Source organism: Camelus dromedarius, chromosome 13 (assembly GCF_036321535.1).
Source record: "Camelus dromedarius isolate mCamDro1 chromosome 13, mCamDro1.pat, whole genome shotgun sequence".
Taxonomy (NCBI): domain Eukaryota; kingdom Metazoa; phylum Chordata; class Mammalia; order Artiodactyla; family Camelidae; genus Camelus; species Camelus dromedarius.
In genome coordinates, this window is record NC_087448.1 from 70,420,652 (window position 1) to 70,442,234 (window position 21,583).

At 53.4% G+C, this 21,583-nt stretch overlaps 1 protein-coding gene across 2 annotated transcripts; it reads left to right on the top strand.

Annotated features, from left to right (window-relative positions):
* Positions 1–334: 334 nt before the first annotated feature.
* GJB2 (gap junction protein beta 2) lies at positions 335–5,370 on the top strand. 2 transcript variants are annotated; one of them, XM_031465698.2, is made up of 2 exons: positions 335–483; positions 3,362–5,370. In XM_031465698.2, exon 2 carries the CDS (start codon positions 3,384–3,386, stop codon positions 4,062–4,064), a length of 681 nt encoding a protein of 226 aa, XP_031321558.1. In that variant the 5' UTR covers positions 335–483; positions 3,362–3,383; the 3' UTR covers positions 4,065–5,370. The 2 variants fall into 2 exon arrangements, with proteins under 2 accessions (XP_031321558.1, XP_031321559.1); XM_031465699.2 differs by having other exon boundaries at positions 337–483; positions 3,367–5,370.
* Positions 5,371–21,583: the final 16,213 nt, after the last annotated feature.

Genomic DNA, 21,583 nt, shown 5'->3' on the forward strand with positions numbered 1-21,583 from the left:
ACCGACCTTCGCGCCTGAACTTACTCATCAAATATTTAAAAAATAATTAACTCAACTAAATCAGAGCTTTGACTACGACAGCGCTCCTGAGCCTGTCCGAGCAGAAGTAACAGCAGCGACCACTGCCCTTTAGCCCCGCCCGCTCCCGACGCGCGGGGAGCTCAGCCGGGCGCGCGAGGGGGCGCGGGGACCGGGAAGCTCTGGGGCTCCGGGCCCGGCGCGCCCCGCCCGCAGCGCCGCGGGGCCGCCCCCTCCAGGACTTTCTCAACAGCTCAGGGGAAGGGGCGGGGTGCGCGCTGCGCGCCGCGGTTAAAAGGCGCCGCGGGGACGCACAGCTGTTGAAGGCCCGAGCGCCCCGCGCGCCGCGCTCTCCCTGCTCCCAGCCCGTCGCGGCGCCCCGGCCCGCAGCGAGCGCGCAGGCCGCCCGGCCAGGACCACCCGGACCCCGGCGAGGCCGCCCGTCCGTGCGCAACGCTCCAAGCGGTAAGGCCGGCGCCGCCTCTCGGCGCCCGGGGATGGCCGGGGGCTGTGGGACCCGGCGGGGAGGGACTCCTGGGACAGCCAGGAGCTGCGGGACCCGGGGGGAGGGACCCGGGGCTCCAGGCTGCGTCCGGTGCGCACCGAGGCCCCGCGACGCCGGGTCCCTGGCAGTCGCGACAGCGGCCCTGGGGCGCAGGGCGGGTGGCGATCGCGAACCCCTGCCGGGAGCCCCTGGGGCCGCGTTCTGGAGGGGGAACGGGCCGACCCCGCGACGGGCGGCGGCGCCGACTGGCCCGGAGCCGTGGGCCGCGCGCGGGAAGGACGGCCGGCAGGACAGGTGTGCGGCCGCCGGGTCGCCTGGTGGTCGATCTCGTTCCTCCGGGAAAGTCTGGCACAGCCGCCGGGTGCTTCACCTGCCTCCACCAGGAGACTTTAATTGGTCGAACGCGTCGCTCAAAAAGAAAACTCAGTATCTTGGGTTAAGCGGAAGCTTAGCCTGGAGGAGTCTGACCTTTTCGTCCTCACTCTGCTTTGCAGAGAAGAGGCCGCTCACTGCCTGATCTGAGTCCGCGCTGTGGTTGCTTCTCTTCTACGAATTCGAGATTGGTGTCTCCAGGTGGCTTGTGCAGTTGGGGGGTGGGGGGGCTTAGGGACGCTGGTTACAAACTGGGGAGCCAGGCTGTATCGTCCCTGGACCGCCCCTCCCAGGAGGGGAATCACCCTGAACAGCCCTCCAGATTCCTGTGACCTGGAGTCTCCCAGAAGTGTGGCAACAGCCATGTCCCCATGTGCCCTTTGAGTCCATGTCAGAAGTAGTGCGCAGTCAGTCACAACAACTCGCACCTCGGGTGTGTGGGGAGGAGGGTACTTCGGAGAGATTAGTCAAAGGCCACCATCAAAAAAGTAAGGATTGAGAAGTTCAGGGGAAAAGAATTCCTTTCGCCTTTTCTGGAACCTGGTGATTTGCCCAGTGGCTTCTCTCAAAGAGGAACCAGATCCTCAGTCCGCCCCTGGCAGGTGGGGTGGGCAGGCCAGGGAGGCAGGAGGGCAGCTCCCGGCTCATCTGAGTGCCGTGACAACTTCATCCTGCTCGGTGAGTCGCCTCTCCCGATTACCTGTCCTGTTGGGATCCAGTTTTCATTTGCTCCTCTTCCTGAAAGATCTTTAGAACAGGCAGTTGCAGCTCAGCCACGAGCTTTAAACAACAGCAACGAGCACCGTTGGCTTCGGAGGGCCTCCTTCTCAGCTGCTGCCGATTGGACTGGCTGTGTGGTCTGTGTCTGGCACGAGCCCCACCCCAGAATTTTAGCCAGATGCACTGATGCGGACCCGACAGTCTGTTCCAGTGAGTGTCCTGTTTCCACCTAGTAAGTGCCAGAGAAGAAGTGGAGGGTCTGATTTCACAGGAGCTTTGGTTGTGCTTTGGGGCAGGACAGACAGAGGTGCAGGACCTAAGGCCTCCAGACAGAAGGTACTGAAAGGGTCAAGGCTGACCCTGGCCCAGACCCTTTTCCCGCTGCTGTTTCTCTCTTGCAAGCTGAGCAAGCTGGATATCTGTCTCCTTGTAGCTCTCGTGTCCTGACCCTCCTTGCGTCTCTGCTGCCTCATCTGAACCAGGTGGCCTTGGATGGTTTCAGCCAGACTTTGGGGCGCCCCGGCGCCCCAGAGGCGGCATGGTGATCAGACTTTCTCCTGCTCAGGAAGCGCAGCAGGGCCCGAGTTGCTCAAAGTGAGGAGAGCATTAAGCTTTTAAGTAAAGGAGGAGGCTTGAGAACCAGTTTGGAAGGTGTGGAAACATTACTCATTGGACTGTGGAGGGTGGAGTCGTACTTAAAAGAGGTTTGACTGAGACAGACAGGCATCAGTGCAGTTTATTTCCTGGGATGGAGAGGAGGCCGCTGGCTCCTGTATGATCAACCCACGGGCTTCCCCACAGGTGCCCCTTTTCAGTAAGTAGCACATCACCCCTCCTCTTCAGTCTGTGAATTTGTGGAGCCAGTCCCTGGAGAATCGCTGGGTTAAATTTCTGGCCTTTTTTTTTTTTTTTTAACAATACACCTCTTTAGAAACATTTTGACATTAAAACCGTAGCCCACAATGAAAACACACAGTTGCAGCACTTTCCAAACCTGAGTACTAACCAAGCAGTTAGTCCCCGCAGGACAGCGAGGACCCCAAACCATGTACAAAATGGACACAAAAACCCATGCCATAGCGGCTTTTCTCCCCAGAGAGACCTTTTCTAGCTGCTCCTTTTTATATCAAAAAATGAGGCCCTTTGGGAAATGCTGAACAAGGGGTCCCTCAAGTGTAGACGTCACTGTTGCCAACAGTCACATGGCTGCTGCATCCCACGTCCATGAAAATTACTGGAAATATTTTCAGGAAAAGGCACTGCAGGAGGCATGGCCTGTTGGCCTCTAGGGCGAGGTTGGCCCCAGCTGGCAGGAGTCCAGGGTGCCGTCCAAGACTTGGGGCCGGCAAGGAGGTGGAAGTGCCAGGTGCCGTGGGAGCGCTGAGGGACTGCAGGTCGGGAAGACCACACGCGGCATCTGCAGGGGTTCGGTCACCGTCCGGGGCCCTGGGTCAGTGGATGCACTTGCTTATGGTGCCCCCGCCCTGAGTCGATGGTGCGCTAAGCTCGGGTGAATTGCTCGGATGAACACGCGGCTCCTCCTTAGAGGACACAGACGTGCTGGAGGAGGCCTGGGGAACGCACAGCCACCCTATGCCAAGTCGGTTTTGTTCTCACCTTTCCTGCTGAGGCTGTGTGAGAACTGGTGCTTGCATGGGAAGGGATTTCAGAAAGCTGGACCCACAGGTGTCCCCTGTCTGGGCCTGATCAGTCACTCCGGTGTTGTGTTCACTCTGTCTCTTCCAGCGCAGCCTGCACAGAGGGGAGGATGGACTGGGGCACCTTGCAGACTATCCTCGGGGGCGTCAACAAGCACTCCACCAGCATCGGGAAGATCTGGCTCACCGTCCTCTTCATCTTCCGCATCATGATCCTCGTGGTGGCCGCAAAGGAGGTGTGGGGGGACGAGCAGGCCGACTTCACCTGCAACACGCTGCAGCCCGGCTGCAAGAACGTCTGCTACGACCACTACTTCCCCGTGTCCCACATCCGGCTCTGGGCACTGCAGCTCATCTTCGTGTCCACGCCCGCCCTGCTGGTGGCCATGCACGTGGCCTACCACAGACACGAGAAGAAAAGGAAGTTCATTAAGGGAGAGATAAAGAACGAATTCAAGGACATTGAAGAGATCAAGAGCCAGAAGGTCCGCATCGAGGGCTCCCTGTGGTGGACCTACACCAGCAGCATCTTCTTCCGGATCATCTTCGAGGCGGCCTTCATGTACGTCTTCTACGTCATGTACGACGGCTTCTCCATGCAGCGCCTGGTGAAGTGCAACGCGTGGCCCTGCCCCAACACCGTGGACTGCTTCGTGTCCAGGCCCACAGAGAAGACTGTCTTTACCGTCTTCATGATCGCGGTGTCCGGAATTTGCATCCTGCTGAATGTCACTGAATTGTGCTATCTGCTAATTAGATTTTGTTCCAAAAAGTCCAAAAAGCCAGTGTAACACGGTACCCAGCTTTAGATAAAAGATGGCGGGAAAGGGTGAGGCAGTCAGTGCACCAGCGTCTCCCAGGCTAAGATTCTCATCTGAAAGGCAACCCCGTGAACCTCCCGTAGATCTCCCGTAGAACTCAGGCACCTCAGTGCGGACCTCGGCAGAGCTCTGAGCTTGGCTGCCGGGCGGGGGCGGGTGCCATCAGTTCTTCCCTGTGGCAAACAAAGGGTACGGCGTTTGTTTCTCTTTCTTTGTTCGAGGAAGGAGGAGAAACGCCAGGGCCTAGAGAGGATGCTGAGGAGGTTTGGTGGGTCACTTAGGGGTCCCTCTGCCCTTTCCCCCAAGTTAAAAGCAAACCTAGAGAATCTTGGTTCTTTTATTCGCTTTGAAGTTGTAGTCACTAACGATTGGCAAGGTTACACAATGCTTCAAACTCTATTATACTTTTTTTAAGTGAAAACTTTAAAAATATATTCTTTTGATCTACAAGAAGTTCTGGGAACCATTATACATTCTCCTCTTACAAAGGCTCAGATTATGATATGTACATGGTGCATAATTAGACGCTATCATTGAATTTAAACACGGCCTTTCAGTTGTGAGTAGCTGGCAGGGCCGCGGAGAGGCTGCCGACTGTAGGAACCGAGGTGTTTGCTGCTAAGAGCACTTCAGTTCTCACAGGTGAAACAAACTACAAGTCCTTAGTGATGGCTTTTCATAGCAAACGGCCTCATTTCAAAAATTTAGCTGTAATTCTGCATGAGAAACACAGACTGGCTGTGCCCCAACTCCTGCCTCTTCCTCAGACGCTGCCCCTTCCCTTCCTGGGGGTGTGGGAAGAATCTGGCTGGAAGAGATTGCTTGGGAATATTTTATTGCCATCGTATGATTTCACGGTGCAAACAGAATGGCAAAATTGGGGGGTGGGCTGGTAGTTCCTATTTTTAAAGAGCAGTTGGAAAGACTAGACTATAAATCCTGACCATTAAAATGCCTTGCTTCCCTTTCCAGGATCCAGGGTTTTTAGGTGAAAATAGAATTAATAGGAATTTTTTAAAAATAGGAACTCGGGGTTAGATCAATATTTAGCAGTTCTATAAGATAAACTGAATCCTAATATTATCGTGATGCTGGACATGGTTTCCCAGAAATGGTACTTGACATACTTCAATGAAAATAAACACTTTCCTATTGCCAAGGATAGCATTATAGAAAACATTTTGTAAAAATAATAGCTTTAATTGCATACTTGTAACTAAAATAATTTTGTGATGTCTCAAATGTCAAAGTATTAAAATATAATTAATTCATGTAACAGTTGTTTAAAATCTATTACAGTTTTAATAGAATAGCAGATTTTAATTTCACCTATAGCCACTTTTGTAAGTGTAGTAATACTTCACATGTCATACGCTGAGTGGGCAAGTTGCCATGGTGACTGTCCACGATTCTGTGATTCTTCTGCCGAGTGACAGAGAAGCCTCTGCCCCCGGGAAGGCTGCCGGGGACGCCTCCTGCCCGCGCGCTCACCCTCCGGGAGCCTGAGGGGCGAGCGGCACGGCGTGCAGGCGGGCCTGCCGCTCAGGGGGCTGAGCCGGGGCCACTTGGCCAGTCCGGCTCCTAAGAGTCACATAGACGCTCTAAAACGTTGCTCGCAGCTGGGGCTGGCCGAGGCCCGAGGGAAGTCCTGCCAGGTGTCTTTTCCACGGGGTTTTCTGGGGGATTTCACACCGGCGTGCATCGGCAGCCCGTCAAAGCCGGCTGATGACCGCTTCCTGCTCCCCAGAGCCCGGGTGCCCTGCCACCGCGCTCCCCCGGACGGCCAGCGACAGCCCAGGTCCGAGCCTCCTCCAGGGACTCCAAAGCGTTCACACGTCAGTCCCTGTGAGAGCTTTCACAGGGAACCATGCGCTTTCTAGACAGATTTAAAAGGACAAAAAGCAGTCAACTTGCATCCAGGTGACAGAGGGGTAGAGAAGTGGTCCCCGGGCCCCTTCCCGGGCGCCCTGCGCACAGCCGGTCCCCCGGCAGCACACATGTTTAAATAGATGTGCTCACTTACAAGCTATGAAGATTATTACTCTCAGGCATTAAAAGACTGGGTCAGAATAATTACAGACCTGACCGCTTTTAAGAACTTACAGAGAGGTCTGGCCACATGCCTGGGAATCAGAGCCTGAACTCTGAAAATGATAGCCCTGGGTGTATCTCAAGTCATCGATTTATAACGTGCACTAAGGAAGGAAAAGCTCTTTTTTTTGTTTTCTTTTCTTTTTAAGTTTCCACCAAAGTGGCCTGTGTCAGGCTGGTCACACCGAGTACGTGGCCTCACCCGGGCGGCCTCAGGAGGGCCTCCAGCACTGGCCGGGCACCGCGTGCCTGGTGTCGCCCTGGGGAGTTTGGGAGGCGGTGGGAACAGTCCAGCTGCTAACTCTACCTTGAACAGAGCTTCTTAAGAAACTGGCCGCCACGGTCTCAGTCAGCTTTTCTGTACACATGCAGTGGTCAGAAGGCGAGGCCGGGTTGAATCAGGAGGCCAAGCGTGGCGCTTTGCTGGGGCCGGGGCTGCGTGGTCTGTCACTGCCGTCACCGGCCTCGGTGGGCAGCCCGGAGCAGCGGGCAGTGGGCTGACAGCGGTGTCTCGTGGGTACTCAGGACCTCACTTACTTCCCTAGGCCCCAGCTTCCTCCTCTGAAAGCAGCCTGCTGAACACCTCCCAGGTTAGTGACGACCCAATAGGACAACTGGTGTAAACTCTCTACACAGCAAAGCGCTAAGCCACATACTGTTGTCCTCTGTTTTCCATCAGCTCCACCCCAGGCTGGAAAGTAGGTGGATGGGATTTCAGATAGAAATGACTCACGCAGAGCTTGACGCGCTGGAAGCCTGAGGGGAGCTCCCATTTACACAAGGCCCAAAACAAGTGCGGTGAGGACAGACTGGCCACACGAGAAGGGAGAGTGCAAACAGAACATCACAGAAAGACACGGTGATGACAGCTCTGTCACTCTGTCATTAAAGAAAACTCAGCATGTGAGAAAGGAAGTTTGGACTCATCTCCTTGGACGGAGTCCCTGCATGCACATCACCAGACGCTATAGGTACGCGATCTCATTTACTCTCCACGGTGACAGTCCTGAGCAGTCCGAGGCTGGCCCTTGGGCCGTGTCATTCCTACCCAGGGGTCGAGGGGTCAGGGAGACTGCACAGCAGGTGCCGAGGCAAGAACAGACGGTCCAACTCACAGAGAATGTGTGGATCGGATGCTAGAGTCCCCGGGGGTGCACAATTCCAGAAGCTAGAAGCCAGCCCCTTGGGGCCCCTGCCCTCCCCAGGGCGACAGGGTTAAGGAGGCAGCCCCGGCCTCGTGAGACATCCTCCTCCATGTCTGCATGTCTCTAATTATTTGTTTTCTCAGCCAACATTTACTGAGTCCCAACTGAGTGCCAGGAACTGCCGGGCACCCAGACTGCGAACAAACAAAGTGCAAACAAATACTGGAAGAGAAGTGCACTGGGGAAAAATGCAGCCTCCAACAGGGAAGGAGGCCAGGCCCGGAGAGGAGGGCCCCGTCATCAGGGAAGGCCTGAATGCCGGAGACCTGAAGGGCCTCTTAGGGACGAGGGGTCCAGCGGGAGAGAAAGGCCGGGACGCCAGCGTCGGGGGAGGACGGGAGGAGAGGAGGCCCAGGAAGGGCCTGGGCCCTCAGGCTGGTGCTGAGACCGGCCTCTGTGACGGCTGCACTCAGGCACCTGTCCTGACTCTGATGGACCCAGAGTAGCCTGTTTTCCATGGAAGAACCTCAAATAGCTGAGAGCACTTCCAAGTTCAACCCTAACTCCATTTTCCAGAGACACAGGTCCCCATTCCCCTCATTTATTCATTCATTCTCTCAATATTAAGCAGCTCCTGTGCGCCGACCCTCCAGGTGCAGGCGGAGAAGGAAGAGCAGGAGACGGGCTCCCCCTCGGGCCGTCCAGCCCTGGCGACCGGCTGTGTCCAGCAGGAGATGCCCTCCCAGCAGGAAGGTGCTGCCAGCTGGGCCACGGCCCCGCCCCGGCCGCCCCTCCTCGTTAAGGGTCTGACATCGAGTTTGCTTTCAACAGCCCATCACCTTTGCTTGTTTTCGATTAAAAAGGCCGTCCATGTGACGTGTGTAATTACAGAATTAACATGTAAATGACTAGCATTTAGCTTAAATACAGACGTGTATAAAGTCAAAGTGAAATCTCAAGTCCAGCCGGGCTCAGTGTCCGTATGAACCTCTCCAAGGAGAGCCTCCCAGACTTCACGCAGCAGCAAATACTTCTGGGCAGATACGCACAGACGTGCGGAGCCATTTGGGTCTGCATTTCCGAGGTAGTTTTCTCCGTGACAGGGTCTCACTTAGTGATCTGCCTCGGGAACCGTTCCAGGTCTGCGTGAGCATGTCTAGACTGCTCTTTTTCCTGGGTGTGCAATATTCCAGTGGCCGTCTGTGCCCTGGTTGCTCGAGCGTCTCCTTGTTAGTGAGCACTTGCCTTCTTTCCACCTTTTCACAGAGTGTCCCCCTCCCCGCACCCCCACCTCCTGTGAGACCAGACTTTCTTTTGTGGCACGTCTGTTGGATTTTACGCCCTAGGTCAGGGCTTTGCGTTTTCCCAGTTACGAGTCATCCCACTGGTCTCCCCTGATCCCTCAGGGCCATTAGACCTTTTTAAGCCCTGTATTCAGCTTATTAACAGTTCCTCCTGACTTGATGTCACCTGTCAGTTTAATGAGCCTACAGTCACTTAAGCCAGTAAAAATGGTGACTGTGGAATACCACCAAAGATCTCCTTCGAGCTTAACCGCAGTTCATTTACAGCAGGATTTGAGTCTGAAGTTTTAAGGATAAATGCACTGAGCTGCAGCTAGCACACAAATATTCTTCCTGATGGTAAGAATGTTGTGGCGCCCTGGGTGAAGGGCCTGACAGAAACATCTGAGTGTGTCCACCATTTCCTTGTCCACTCTAAGACTGCACTTACTGCATTCCTAAAACCATGTGTGCAGAGCCCTGTTCTGGGCCCCATGAAATGCAAAGATGATGGCAGAAGAGGTCACAGGGCGGAGGGCAGACGTGTCCAAGGTGGTCCCCTTACAAATCAGAGCACGTGACAAGCAGGGCGTGACAGGCCCAGCAGAACACTACAGGAAGAGGGCCGGCCGTGAAATCATTTCTTCAGGGCCTCCAGGAACAAAAAATGAATCATGAAGAGAGGCTAGTGGTCAGGTTGGCGTTTTTCCATTTCTCCGAGAAGCTACACAACTTAACAAGGCCTCTGCCACTGGACGTTGCAGCCAGATGGCCGGGTTCTTGGGAGCCGGGTGGGGACGGGCCTCTGAAGTGCCGCCACCCCCACGTCAGCGTCAGCCAGGTGACGGCAGGCCCGGCACCACCCCAGCCCCCCACCCCCCGCTTCCCTTGAGGCGGGTTTTCTTAAGAAACAGCCCCACCTACCCTCATAGAAACCTCACTGCTTCCACATTCAGGGGTTTGTTTTCCCAATTTGCAGACATTATAGCCGTCGTGTTTTAGGGTGACCATAGAGAATGAAAAACTAAAATCCACATGTAAACATACACTATTTCCTCTCATAAACATTACACAAGCAACATCAGCAAGCTTGTGTGACTCATGGTTCTGGTTCACGGCCTTCTACAAGGTTCTGATTTCGGCTTTTCCTCTGGTTTCGCTAAGTATTCTGTCACTTGTACTTTGAAATCTTACCACCCGGACCATAAGGGCTGTGGTGAGATTACCTGTGACTCAGCACCCCCTGTGGGGGCAGGGAAGGCCCTTTGCCGACCACCGTCTAATGACCGCGAGCGGCTCCCGAAACCGTCAGCGCTGCTTGGGCCTGTCTCGCTCACGTTGCTGGGGCGGGAGAGGTCGCCTAGTCCCCCTCAGGGCTTTCAGGCCCGGTAACTGTGATGCCGGTGACTCCGGCTACTTTACAAAGCTTGGAAATGGGTTCAGCGCAGTTCTGAGCCCCAGTAGCTCAGGAAAGCTGGACTGTCCCTCCACCTCGGCTGTTCCTGAAGAAGGAGCTCTCCGTTCAAACAGACACCGTCCGCCCAGCAGCGTTACAACTGCCCCAAACTGGAAGATGCACCGGGGTCCGTCAACAGAGGAACAGATAATCAAAATGTGGTTCATATACACAACGGAATACAATTCAGTCTAAAAAAAGGATGTTCGGACACAGGCTACACGTGGGCGAAAGGAGAGGACGTGGTACCAAGTGAAATAAGCCAGACGAACAAGACGGACACTGTGCGGCTCCACTTACACGGGTCCCCGAGCCGTGAGGGCCCCGCGGACGGAAGCGAGGTGCAGCTGCGGGTGGGGGGAGGGCATGACCATTTAGCAGACGGTTTCAGTTGGGGAAGATGAAAAAGTTCTGGAGATGGATGGGGTGATGGTTGCACAACAATGTGGATGTGCTTTAAAAGGTACACATAAAATGCTTAATAAGGTAAATTCTATGTTATGTACATTTTACCATAGTTTTTTAAGTGAAAAAAGAGAGCTCTCTTTCCTCAACACAAGGACGGTGGACGGTCTCCGTGAAAGACACTGCTGGTGATCACAAGCACAGAAGACGTTTGCTGAACCCAGACACACATCAAACGCTGCGAACATCTCTGGCCTGTTTTACTAGAGCTGTAACGCACCACACAACTTCCTAGGCCCATATATTAGCCATAAACATCAAGCAAATAAGGCAAGTCTGAGCACAGAGCCCTGTCGTTCCTGCCCGGTGGAGAACACTCAAGTCACTCAAGTTCAAATCTGGTTGAGTCACCTCGGGAGGAAGCACCGGCGGTCGCTCTGCCCAAGCTCAGGTGCACGCCAGCTGGGACCTGCCCTCCCCTCGGGGGTGCCGCAGGCTGTCGCCCAGGCCAGAAGGGCTACCGTGAACAGAAACGACTCTCAGGAACCAGGAACGGTGATAAAAACAGGAGGCGCTCCCAGGGTCGGCTGGGACACCCTCGTCTCTCTGAGTCCCTGAGTCGTTGTCAAGTCCCGGGCCGCTTCCCAGAGCCGGTGTGGGTTAGAACCCACCGTGGTAACCACCCTGGTTTTCATTTCTACCCCAAACAGAAGCAGAAGTTGTAGTACTAACCCCCCCAGATCCGGAGGCACGTGGGGGATTGAAAGAGTTTGCTCCGACAGCAGCAAACCTCCAGCCACAAAAAGACAGTCTGTCTGGGGTTTCACCCGAGCGCCTCTGACCCCCTTTGCATTTCTCAAATCTCCAAGGCTCTCGGCAGAGCCAGCATCTCCATGAGAAACAGGAAATGGACTCTTCCCTTGTCGTCCTTTTCTTTTTTTTTAATGGTTTCTCTTTGGCTCCTCCTGCTTTGTCATGAACAGGGAGTATTTCTGTCGCCGGGTTTAGCCGCCTCAGCCTCCCTCCCGTGTGGCCAGTGGCCTGGGGGCCTTAGGCTGGCCTGGACCCTCCTGCAATCGCAGGGCCTGGACAGCAGCTGCAGAGTCAAAGCACAAGCGAGCTCCTGCCCTGACCCCCCAGAGGATCCCCCGCCCCACAGCGCCTTCCCCTGGGCCCCCCAAGATAAGACCCCGAGGAGCCTGACAAAACCCTGGTCTGTAGGTTTGAATCAACCAGTCCTGCCTGAGCCCGGAACCCCAGAGCAGCCCACCCGCAGACCCCCGTCAGGGCTGTGCCCCAGGCCCCCTCTCCCTCTTTCTTTCCCTGTCTGCCTGCACCTGCCCTGACTGCCCGTGTGCTGTCCAGGGTGCAGGCACGTCCTCCAGGACCTCGTGTACACCCGGCTCTGCCTCCGTCCCCGGTGCTCTGCTGCTGAACCACGCCTCACCGCCCAGCACCCTGCGCTCCCCTCCCCCAGCGTTCAGGTGACACAGAGCAGGGAGCGGAGGGGAGGCCCCGTCACAAGCAGGGGAACAGACTGAAATTGGCAAACGTTCGGCCCTTTGATTCTGCAAGTGCAGGAAAGCCCAGGAGGCTCCTGAGGACACTCAGTTGACTCCAAGGATGAGGAGCAAGTAATTCTAGATTCACCGACTCAGTTCTGACCCAGCTCTGAGGAGCTGTGGAGACCTCGCCAGCACAGCAAGGTCAGATGCTCACATCCCCAGAGGAGGCGGGACGTCTCAGGTGGAGGAGCCACACACGTGGTGCCTGAGGAGAGGGGAGGAGGCCGGGCACCAGGTGCAGGTGCCAGGGGGTGGCAGGCTGGGCCCCTCAGGCAGAGGGGATGGAGTTGCTCTGTGGGCGATGGGAAGCCCCTAGGTGTTGCTGGGCTGGAGAACCACCAAGCTAAGCAGGGCTCCAGGGAGACATCCCTGCTCCCAGTGGTGCAGAGGGAAGGCTGAGGGGAGGGGGAGAGGACTGGAGGCTGAGGGAACTCGGATATCATAGGGAGAGACCCAAGGGTAACACGGGGGTCGTGCACCTCCAAGTTCATTAGGGGTTAAATGTTCTTACCAGGGAGAATGTAGTTTGGTGCAGCCACTATGGAAAACAGAACGGTGGTTCCTTTAAAAACGAAAAATGGACTTACCCTATGATCCAGCAATCCCACTCCTGGGCATACACCCTGAGAGAACTCTAGTTCAAAAAAGACACCTGCGCCCCAGTGTTCATGGCAGCACTATTCACAATAGTCAAGACATGAAGCACCTAACTGTCCATCAACAGATGATTGGATAAAGAAGTTGTGGTATATTTATACAATGGAATACTACTCAGCCATAAAAAAGAATGAAATAAAGCCACTTGCAGCAACATGGATGGACCTGGAGATTATCACACTAAGTGAAGTCAGCCAGAAAGAGAAAGACAAACACCATATGATATCACTTATGTGTGGAATCTAAAAAAATGACACCAATAAACTTACTTACAAAACAGAAACACACAGACACAGAAAACATAGAAAGTGGTGTTACCAGGGGGAAAAGGAGGGAGGTGCAAGGATAAATCAGGAGTTTGGGATTTGCAGATATTAATACTGCATGTAAAACAGACAAAAACAAGTTGATACTGTAGAGCACAGGGAACTGTATTCAATATCTTGTAATAACCTATAACAAAAAAGTATGAAAAGGAATAGATATGCGTGTATGACTGAACCACTTTGCTGCACACCAGAAACTCACACAGTACAGTAAATCCACTAGACCTCAGTAAAAGCAAACAGGTGTTCCTGCCAGGAAAGAAGGAGAGCGAACGAGCGGACACCCCCCTGTGCAGCCGCAGCACCCATGGCCGCCCGAGCCAGCGTGGGCCCCCGCGTCGCCCAGTTGAGGGACGTTCGGGCCAGGATGAAGGCCCAGTCTTCCCAACAACGACACGGGACCTTAGGTCCATCCTGGAGGCCGTGACGATGCTGGCAGCTGACCGTGGGGGTGGTAAGGAAGCGTGTCTTCTCCGTGAGGCCTGGTGCCCAGAGGGGCGAGCGGCACCTGCTCCCGGGGACTCTGCCCCACGCCTCCCCCACCCCCTCGAAAGTCTCCTCTTTCGTCTCACGTTTGCTGAGACTGTTTCTGAGTTTCTTGCGCTGATGTCACAGGTACAAATGGCTCCTGCAGAATGAACAGTAGGTCAGGGGTCACCTGAGCTACTTCACGACCAACCGGTGGGAGCCTTCAGATAAAAGACCCCAAAGTGAGTTTTGTCTTAAAAGCAAAACCCATGAAAACGCTGATGCCCGTTTTCCCAGCAGGGGAGCCGCGCCTGCAGAAACGTGGGCTGGCAGCCCTGGCTCATCAGCCGGGCTGAGGTCGGCCCTGAGGCCTCCTAAGACGCTCATCAGTCTAATCAGAGGGCGTGTGTCAAGTCTGGGTGGATAAAGGACGTCAGCTGGCCCGCCAGCTGCCATTAACTGCGCCACCTCCCCGATAGGAAGGCACGCTCTCTAAGAAGATGGCAGAGGCCACTCTCCAGGTGCAGACATTTATCATCAGCACCACGAACACCACCCGGTGTTTGTCAGCTGCTCTGTAACTCTCACTGGTGCCTTCACACCCATGGGTCATTTGAGGCTTACGTAGAACCCTGCGAGTGTGGTGGTTTATCCCAGGCTCTTAGATGCAGAAATTCAGTCTGGAGAGATTAGCGGACTTCCCCCATGGAGAGACAGCCTGTAGTAATAACCAACGCCTGTGTAGCGTTTTAAGCTCTCAGGCCATTTAAAGATCACAGCAAGACAGCCTCAGCGTCAGAGCGGCACGTGGCGTGGTGGCCCTGGAGGGCCTCTGCTCCCAGGAGGGGCCGGGGCCAGAGCAGCGGACGCCGCAAAGAACCAGGTGACTTGTCCACGGTGAGACAGCTGACCAGGGGCTGCGTCGGGATGGAAGGACCTCAGCCTCTTGCAACCTTCAAATGCACAATTCGGTTTGAGTATATGCCCGAGAAAGCTTTCATGCACCAGGGAAATTACTCTAAACTTCTCCAGTACTTCAACGACTGGCACTCAGGGTAAGTTCATTGTTTTTAAAACAGTGGGGAACCAGTGACTTTAAGGCTTGGATGAGAGGGAAGTAACTTTTTTAACTCCCCGCCCCACACGGCAGGGTCAAGAGTACGAGTGTTAGTCTGAGATCCTTATGCCAAGACAAACAGGGGAAGTGGACTTACACCCGCTCTGTGCGTCCAGCCCTCCTGCCTGGGGGTGGGCGGCCATGCAGCAAGGCCAGGCGGCAGGAGGGGACCGGCTGTGTTCATGTCCCCACGTGTGGTGCCTGATGTCAAACCTTGGGCTGGAGAGTCACGTGGGGAGGGAGGCTGGGTATTACAAGAGGTACTGACCACCACCCGCGTCAGTCTTCAGTCACAGCCAGGAAGGGGAAGGACAGGTTTTTAGAAGGCACACGGGCCTCATATTCCACCTCCTCCTCCCACCCCCAGCCTCACCACGCACCACCTGGCACTGGGTTCTCACCGCACCTGCTCCTGCCGGGAAAGCTGAGCATTGTCCTTGTCACCCACCAGACCCTCGATAGTGGGGGGTCCTTCTGCTCACCCCTCGAAGGCACTGATCCCGTCTCGCCCTTGTGGACGCCCCCTCTCAAGGTCCGGGCTCTTTCTGGGGAGATGAACTCTTCCTGCCTCTCCACTTGGGGGCCCACGTGAACAGGTGGGGGTTGGGGGCAAATCCTTCCAAGAGGTTCCTGGTGCCTGAGAGACAAAGTCCTTCCAAACTGACTTGTCATCCCACATGTGACTTTCACACCTGGTGCCCATCTCTGCTATAGGCTTTTATTGCTTCTTTAGTGCAGTCCTTCACTCCAGCCCAGATGGTCTCCTCAGTGTAACCTCTGCAGTAAATACACGCTAGGCTGGACTGACTTCTAAACCATCATTAGTATCGGGAATATGAGTTTGACTCTCCCCTCAACCCTCGACTTCAGTCATGCAGTGAGGAGTTAATGAGTCAGACCAGCTGAGCTTAGGACCCCAGCGGGTGGGCAGGGGGTAAAGGGGGGAGGGAGGGCCAACGTTCTTACACTGATGTGAAGACCTTAAGATGAGAGTTCATTCAAGACTCCTTCCTTCCATGCTTGGTGGGTGGCTAAGATTTTGGCTCTCTCTTACAGAAGCCTCAAGAAATATTAAAATACCCACAGCAATGCTATGTAGTAAATACGGACGTTATCTGGGGAGCAGTGGAGAGTCCGTTCCTGCGGGCAGTGGGCTCCTTGGGAAATCTGGCCTGGGGCGGAATTTAAATATGGGACACCAGCTGTACTCTTTTGACTTAATCAAGGGAGTCAGTTTTTAAAAGCAAAAGTGCCCTGAGATCAGAGAAACTGTGTTGTTATGAAATTCATCAAAACTCACATGGGAGTAGGTGCTCACAGCAGAACACAGTCCTGCTTCTCAAAGGACACTTTCCTCCACGAAGTTCCTGATGGTTCTTTTAAAGAAAGTATGCAGAACATTTAGAATCATGTCAGCGGCTATTTAAGTTACTCTGCTCTTTATATTACCATTGTCTTCTTAGGAGGTAAGCTGTGTTTCAAGTGTTTGTGAGTTAATACTCTGCAATTCAAAACAGGCTGCAAATTCCTCCAATGGACAGATTTCGGCCCAGAACTCAGCCCAAGAAATTCTTTGGGTGGAGGAAGTGAGACCTTCTCACCTCCCAACACCCAGCCAGCACCTTGCAGGAGCAGGTGTTTGATATACAATAGTTGAGTTAATTTACAAGAGTAATAGAAAAGGTACGCACCCCCTCACAAAGCCACTAAAATACCATGCGTTGCCAATGACTGTGAGCAGGTAACGAGCGCGTAAGTTTAAACTAAACAGAAAAATCAAGTAAATTTTTATGCAACTTTGTTTCCTGTTTTTCTTTCTTTCTATCTTTTAATGGAGGTGCTGGGGGTTGAACCCAGGACCTGGTGGATGGTAAGCATGCACCCTACCACTGAGCTATACCCAGCCCCCCTTATGCAATTTTTATGCAACTTAAACCTGGGTACTTAAAGAAAAGCACCATTAGATTCTGCTCTCCGTGATCATAGACAGAATTACTGTGTATATTCAGGAAGGACACATACTCAACAAACGTTTGTTCAACTACCCTGAAAGGTAGTTCTCTCCGTGACCACCAGGGGGCACCCTAGGCGAGCACATCCTCCTGGTAGGTGGGGAGGCAAAAGACCCAGGTGACGCCTCTCCCCGACCCACCCCCCCGTGAAGGGTCCCCTGCTCACAGAGCAACACGGCGTGCAAGTCTCTCTTTCACCGCACATCGGTTTTGTTCTGTTTTGTTTTGTTTTGTTTTTTTGCTAGATATGTCACTAGAATATGGAAATGAGACCTGTCAATTGAGAATTCAGCTCTAATCAGTTTGGCATATATATGAGTATATGTATATACACGTTTATTTTCTCCTGAAATTAGCCTGAACACAATCTCTCTTGAAACCAAATGAGAAGCAGACTCCTTACAACTAAAAATTAAGCCATGTGATTACATAGTAATTGTCTACCTAGAAAATATACAATAGACATGTAAAGAAATCCTTATTTTCTAATTTTTCAAGTCTTTACACAATATCCTTAAAAATTGTTTCATTGTAGTAAAATATACTATAATATAATATATAATATAATATAAATATAATATAAACTTTACCATTTTAACCACTTTAAATTGTTCAGTGGTGTGTGCACGTACATTCACATTGTTCTGCAATCATCTCCGTAACTTTTTCATCTTCTCAAAGTGAAACTCTGTTTCCCCTGGACACTGACTCCCCATCCCCTTCTGGGCCCCCGGCACCCACCATCCACTTTCTGTCCCTGTGTGTTTGACTACTTCAGATACTTCATGTAAGAGGAATCATACAGTGTTTGTCTTTTTGTGATTGGCTTATTTCACTTAACAGGACATCCTCCAGGGTCATCTGTGCCGTAGCCTGTGTCAGAATCTTTCTTTTTTTAGGGTAGATAATATTTCATTGTATGTATAACCACATTTTGTTTAGCTACTCACTGAGTTGTTTCCACCTTTTTGCCGATTGTGAACAATGCTGCCATGAATGTTAGCATACAAATATTTGTTCAAATTACACGATATCATTAAAATCTGCATTTTAATGAAAAGCTTTAAAGCACTGCACTTTCCCGCTGTTTCCCACTATTTCCACTTTTTATCCTTAGAATACCAGTAATAGTGTTTGGCAAAACGACTGCATTAAAGACTTCAAGGTTTTTTTGGCACCAAGAACAAATGGAAACTATTCTTGTGCTTCTCGGAGAGAATAAAAATAAAGATATCTAAGGACCTCCTACAGTCCTATTTCCCAATTAGAAAAAGAAAACCTAAGTCCACGTAACTGCCACCTACTACACGCACGTTCGAGTTGCGCAAGGTGAAGACTTTTTAGATGCGCCCTTGGACGTCTAGCTTTCTCCCCTGGGGACAACCTTGAGTTCAGATCTGAACAGGCGCATCTCCGGGGCAAGCGGACTGCTAGTCACACAGATCTGAGCGCCAGTGAAGGCCGCGATGGCTGCTCCGCGGAGCTTCGGGAGCAGCCACGGGCTGGAGTTCCGCCGCATTCCTGCCGTAAGCCCGCCACTCGCAAGGGTTCTCAGATCGTTTTCCGCTTTTAGCACAGCCGGCGAACTCCAGTCACCTAACGTTTATAAACCATCCTCTCGGGGCCGCCACGGAACCAGGGCACGAAAGCCCACGGCGAGGGGCCGGAGGCACGCGCGCGGCGCGGCGGGCGGCGTGGACGCGGCCCCTCGCGCGTGGACGGCGCTGAAGGCGCGCGCGGACGCCCTCCGGGGCCTCGCGGGGCCAGGTCTCCAGCGCATCCCAGGTTCTTTAAAAGAAACCAGAATCCCGGTGGCCCCGGGCTGAATTAAGTGTGTCTGGTGCCAACCAGGCGCTCCGCGCTATTTATAGCGCCCCCGCGCCCCCGCACTGCCGCCGAGGAGCCCGGAGCCTGGGTGGAACTCGCGCCCGCCTCCGACGCCGCCCGGCACCGCGCGTCCCGCACTCCGCGTCCCGCACTCCGCGTCCCGCACCCGCGCGCGGACCACCCTCAACAGGCGGTGCGCGGGGCAGGAGCGGGATGCGGCCCTCGCGGGTTGGGTGGGGAGGTGGGATGCGGGCGGAGCCAGTGCAGATGCAGGGTGTGGGTACCAGTGCAGGTAGGGATGTGGAACGGGGTGCGGCGCGCAGCGGCGGAATGTGAACGAAGATGTGGAATGCGGGCAGGGTGCAGATGTGAGGTGGGGGCGCGCTGCAGGCGAGGGACTGGGCTGGGCCGAGGCGAGGCGGGGGCGGAGGCGAGGGGCGTGGCGCGGGGCCCGGGCGCGGGGCGCCGCGCCGGGCGCGGGGATGGCGCCGGGGCGGGGAGGCCGGGGTTGGCGAGGGGCGCACGCGTCGAGCCACGCGCACGGGGACAGCGGTGTCTGGCAGAGCGGCCCGAGCCCTGCCCGCGGGAGGAGCGCACCGGGTCGGCGCAGAGGGTAAGCGCGGGCGGCTCAGAATTCCCTTGGGAATATTTGGGAAGTTTGGGGGCGACGGGCTGGCAAGCGGGGCTCGGGCACTTCCTGGACACTTTTGGAACCACTGCCGCCCCTTTGCTCCCGGAGAGCTGGAAGGAGCTAGGACTTCCTTGGTGGGTGGCTTCAGACCACATTCTGGGTTTTTCCCTTGGGGGCGGGGAGTGGGCTGCGGAAGTTCAGGTCAAGGGCCTGAAGGACCGTGTGGACACCGGGCCCCTGCGGGCCTCGGCCTCGCCAGGTTCCCTGCAGGGCGCGCACTGCTGTTCCGGTCTTGGCTCGCCGGCATTTCTTTAAGAAACTCTCTTAAGCTTCTGTACTTTAGCTCTAAGTGCCACGATCTAATGTCTCGGCCGGTGTGCGGGTGGCGGCGTGTCAAGTATACGGAATTTACAGAGTGGAAATCCATTTATCTGCGTTCTGCGTAGCCCCCGCGGGGCGCTGGCTGCGCGCTCTGCGCTCCAGAGAACGGCACCGCCCCGGGGCAGCCAGACCGCGCAGTCCAGAGTATTCGTGACCGTGACCTGGCTTCAGTGCCAAGGGGAGTCCCCCAGGTTTTGTGTTATCAAGATAGCGCCCAAATTACGAGATGTGAATTATGCTTTGGGTTTTATGAGCCAAGAGTTCAAAACGATGCCTTACGACACGTGCCTCCTTTCGCCGCCGTCCGTCGGTGGGCCGAGAAACGTGTCGCAAAACAGACGTCGAGAGATTAGAGGAAAGGGGATTTCTTTCTCAGAGGTCAGTGTGTGCAAAGTACACATCAGCTCATTCAGCGCCTGTTCCGCTGGTTCAGCAGTCTGGTTCTTGTTGAGATAAGCACCTCTAAGGGCAGTGCACGTGTCCTGGGGTGGAAAGTAATTCACAGAAACTTTACAACTGAACAAATGAGACAATGCCTTTATGTTCACCAGCAAATGCTAACTGGCTCAAAGCTGTCTTAAAATAATGGCATGACAAAATTCCATTGTTTCCCAATCAGAAAAAGGACTTGGACACGATTTCCTTTAACGTTGCTGTCATTTTACGTTGTGTTCCTTTTCTTAGCTAAAATAATTTATACGCTACACACTTGAAACCTTTAAGTAATTATGTGTATTTATCACAGCCGTTCTGCAGCCTTCACGTAGCCTCAGCAGTCTTTCCGTTGTTAGCATTACGTGAACGTGAACCTGACAGAATAAACAGGAGAGGGAGCGCTTTGGGGCTTCACTGCACGTTAATACGTTACTCAACGCATGGCTTTTGCGATGTGCTTAAATATCAGCAGGGCATTCCAGGCAGTGGCAAGGCCTCTGAGAAGCATTCCACTCGGTACAGAAAGACTGGCTCCCAGGCTCTCTTTGTGAAGAGGTTCAGCGATTCCCTGCCGTCTTGATTATCATACCACCTCCTTCTCCCCACACTGTCTGCCCTACCCCGCGGCCCCTTCCACTGTATCAGGGCCTTTGCCAGTGCCCTGTAACACTTACCTTACATTTTGACCAGTTTGGGTTGTTGTTTTTTTTAAACAAACCTACCTCTCCCGTACATTGTGAATGAACCTTTCAGGGGATGGACCAGATCTGATTTATTTGGGTACCACCCCCCACCCTGACACAGGGTATAGCACAGCACCACACATGTAATTTGATAAATGTTTGCTAAATCGAAGAGGGGGAGGAAATCCAACACCTGTGACCATGAGCAGCACACGTGTGTCTCTAAAAGCAGCATGTTTTTGCAAGTTTAATGTAATTCTCTTTTTAAAATTCATTTTAATTTTTGGGGGGGTAATTAGATTTACTTACTTATTTACTTTTGGAGGAGGTACTGGGGATTGAACCCAGGACCTCACGCATGCTAAGCATGTGCTCTACCGCTTGAGCTATGTCCTCCCCCACCTGTAATTCTTAAAAGTAATAAAACAGCGATAGTTTCTCTTTTCATTCTTATAGTGGTGGAAAAGTCATCGTGATGACTCAGTCAGTCCTCTGCTGCTTGCTTTTTAAAAATCTCTGCTTCTTCAGAAGTGTGACTTAGTAACGGTGGATGTAAAGCTTCGGCACTTACATTTTCTTTAATTTGAAGAATCTGTGGTTTGCTTTAAGTTTACTGTTAACAAACTAATGATACTAAATATACAAATCACTTAATTGGTTTCACTCAGATCACCTGATGTGTTCCATGAATGCCCATTTATTCAGGAAACTCCATTTCCTGTTAGCTTTAAAATGATTCTCTATTGTAGGGCATAGAAGAGAGTTCTGATTATATACTAATAGAAATAGATTTGAATAAGAAATGTCGAATTACATATATACCATAGAAATGATTATTTCTGCAAAAGCTAGAAAACATTTGGGCAGATGTAATTTGTGCCGGTGACATAAGGGGAGTAATAAAATGCTGTCATTGTAAGGCTGTGAGGTTTCGTTCACTAAGCAAGAGTAAAGATCTGGTATCTGAATTTGCTTTAAAATGATCGTCCTAATTCACGTGACGGAGT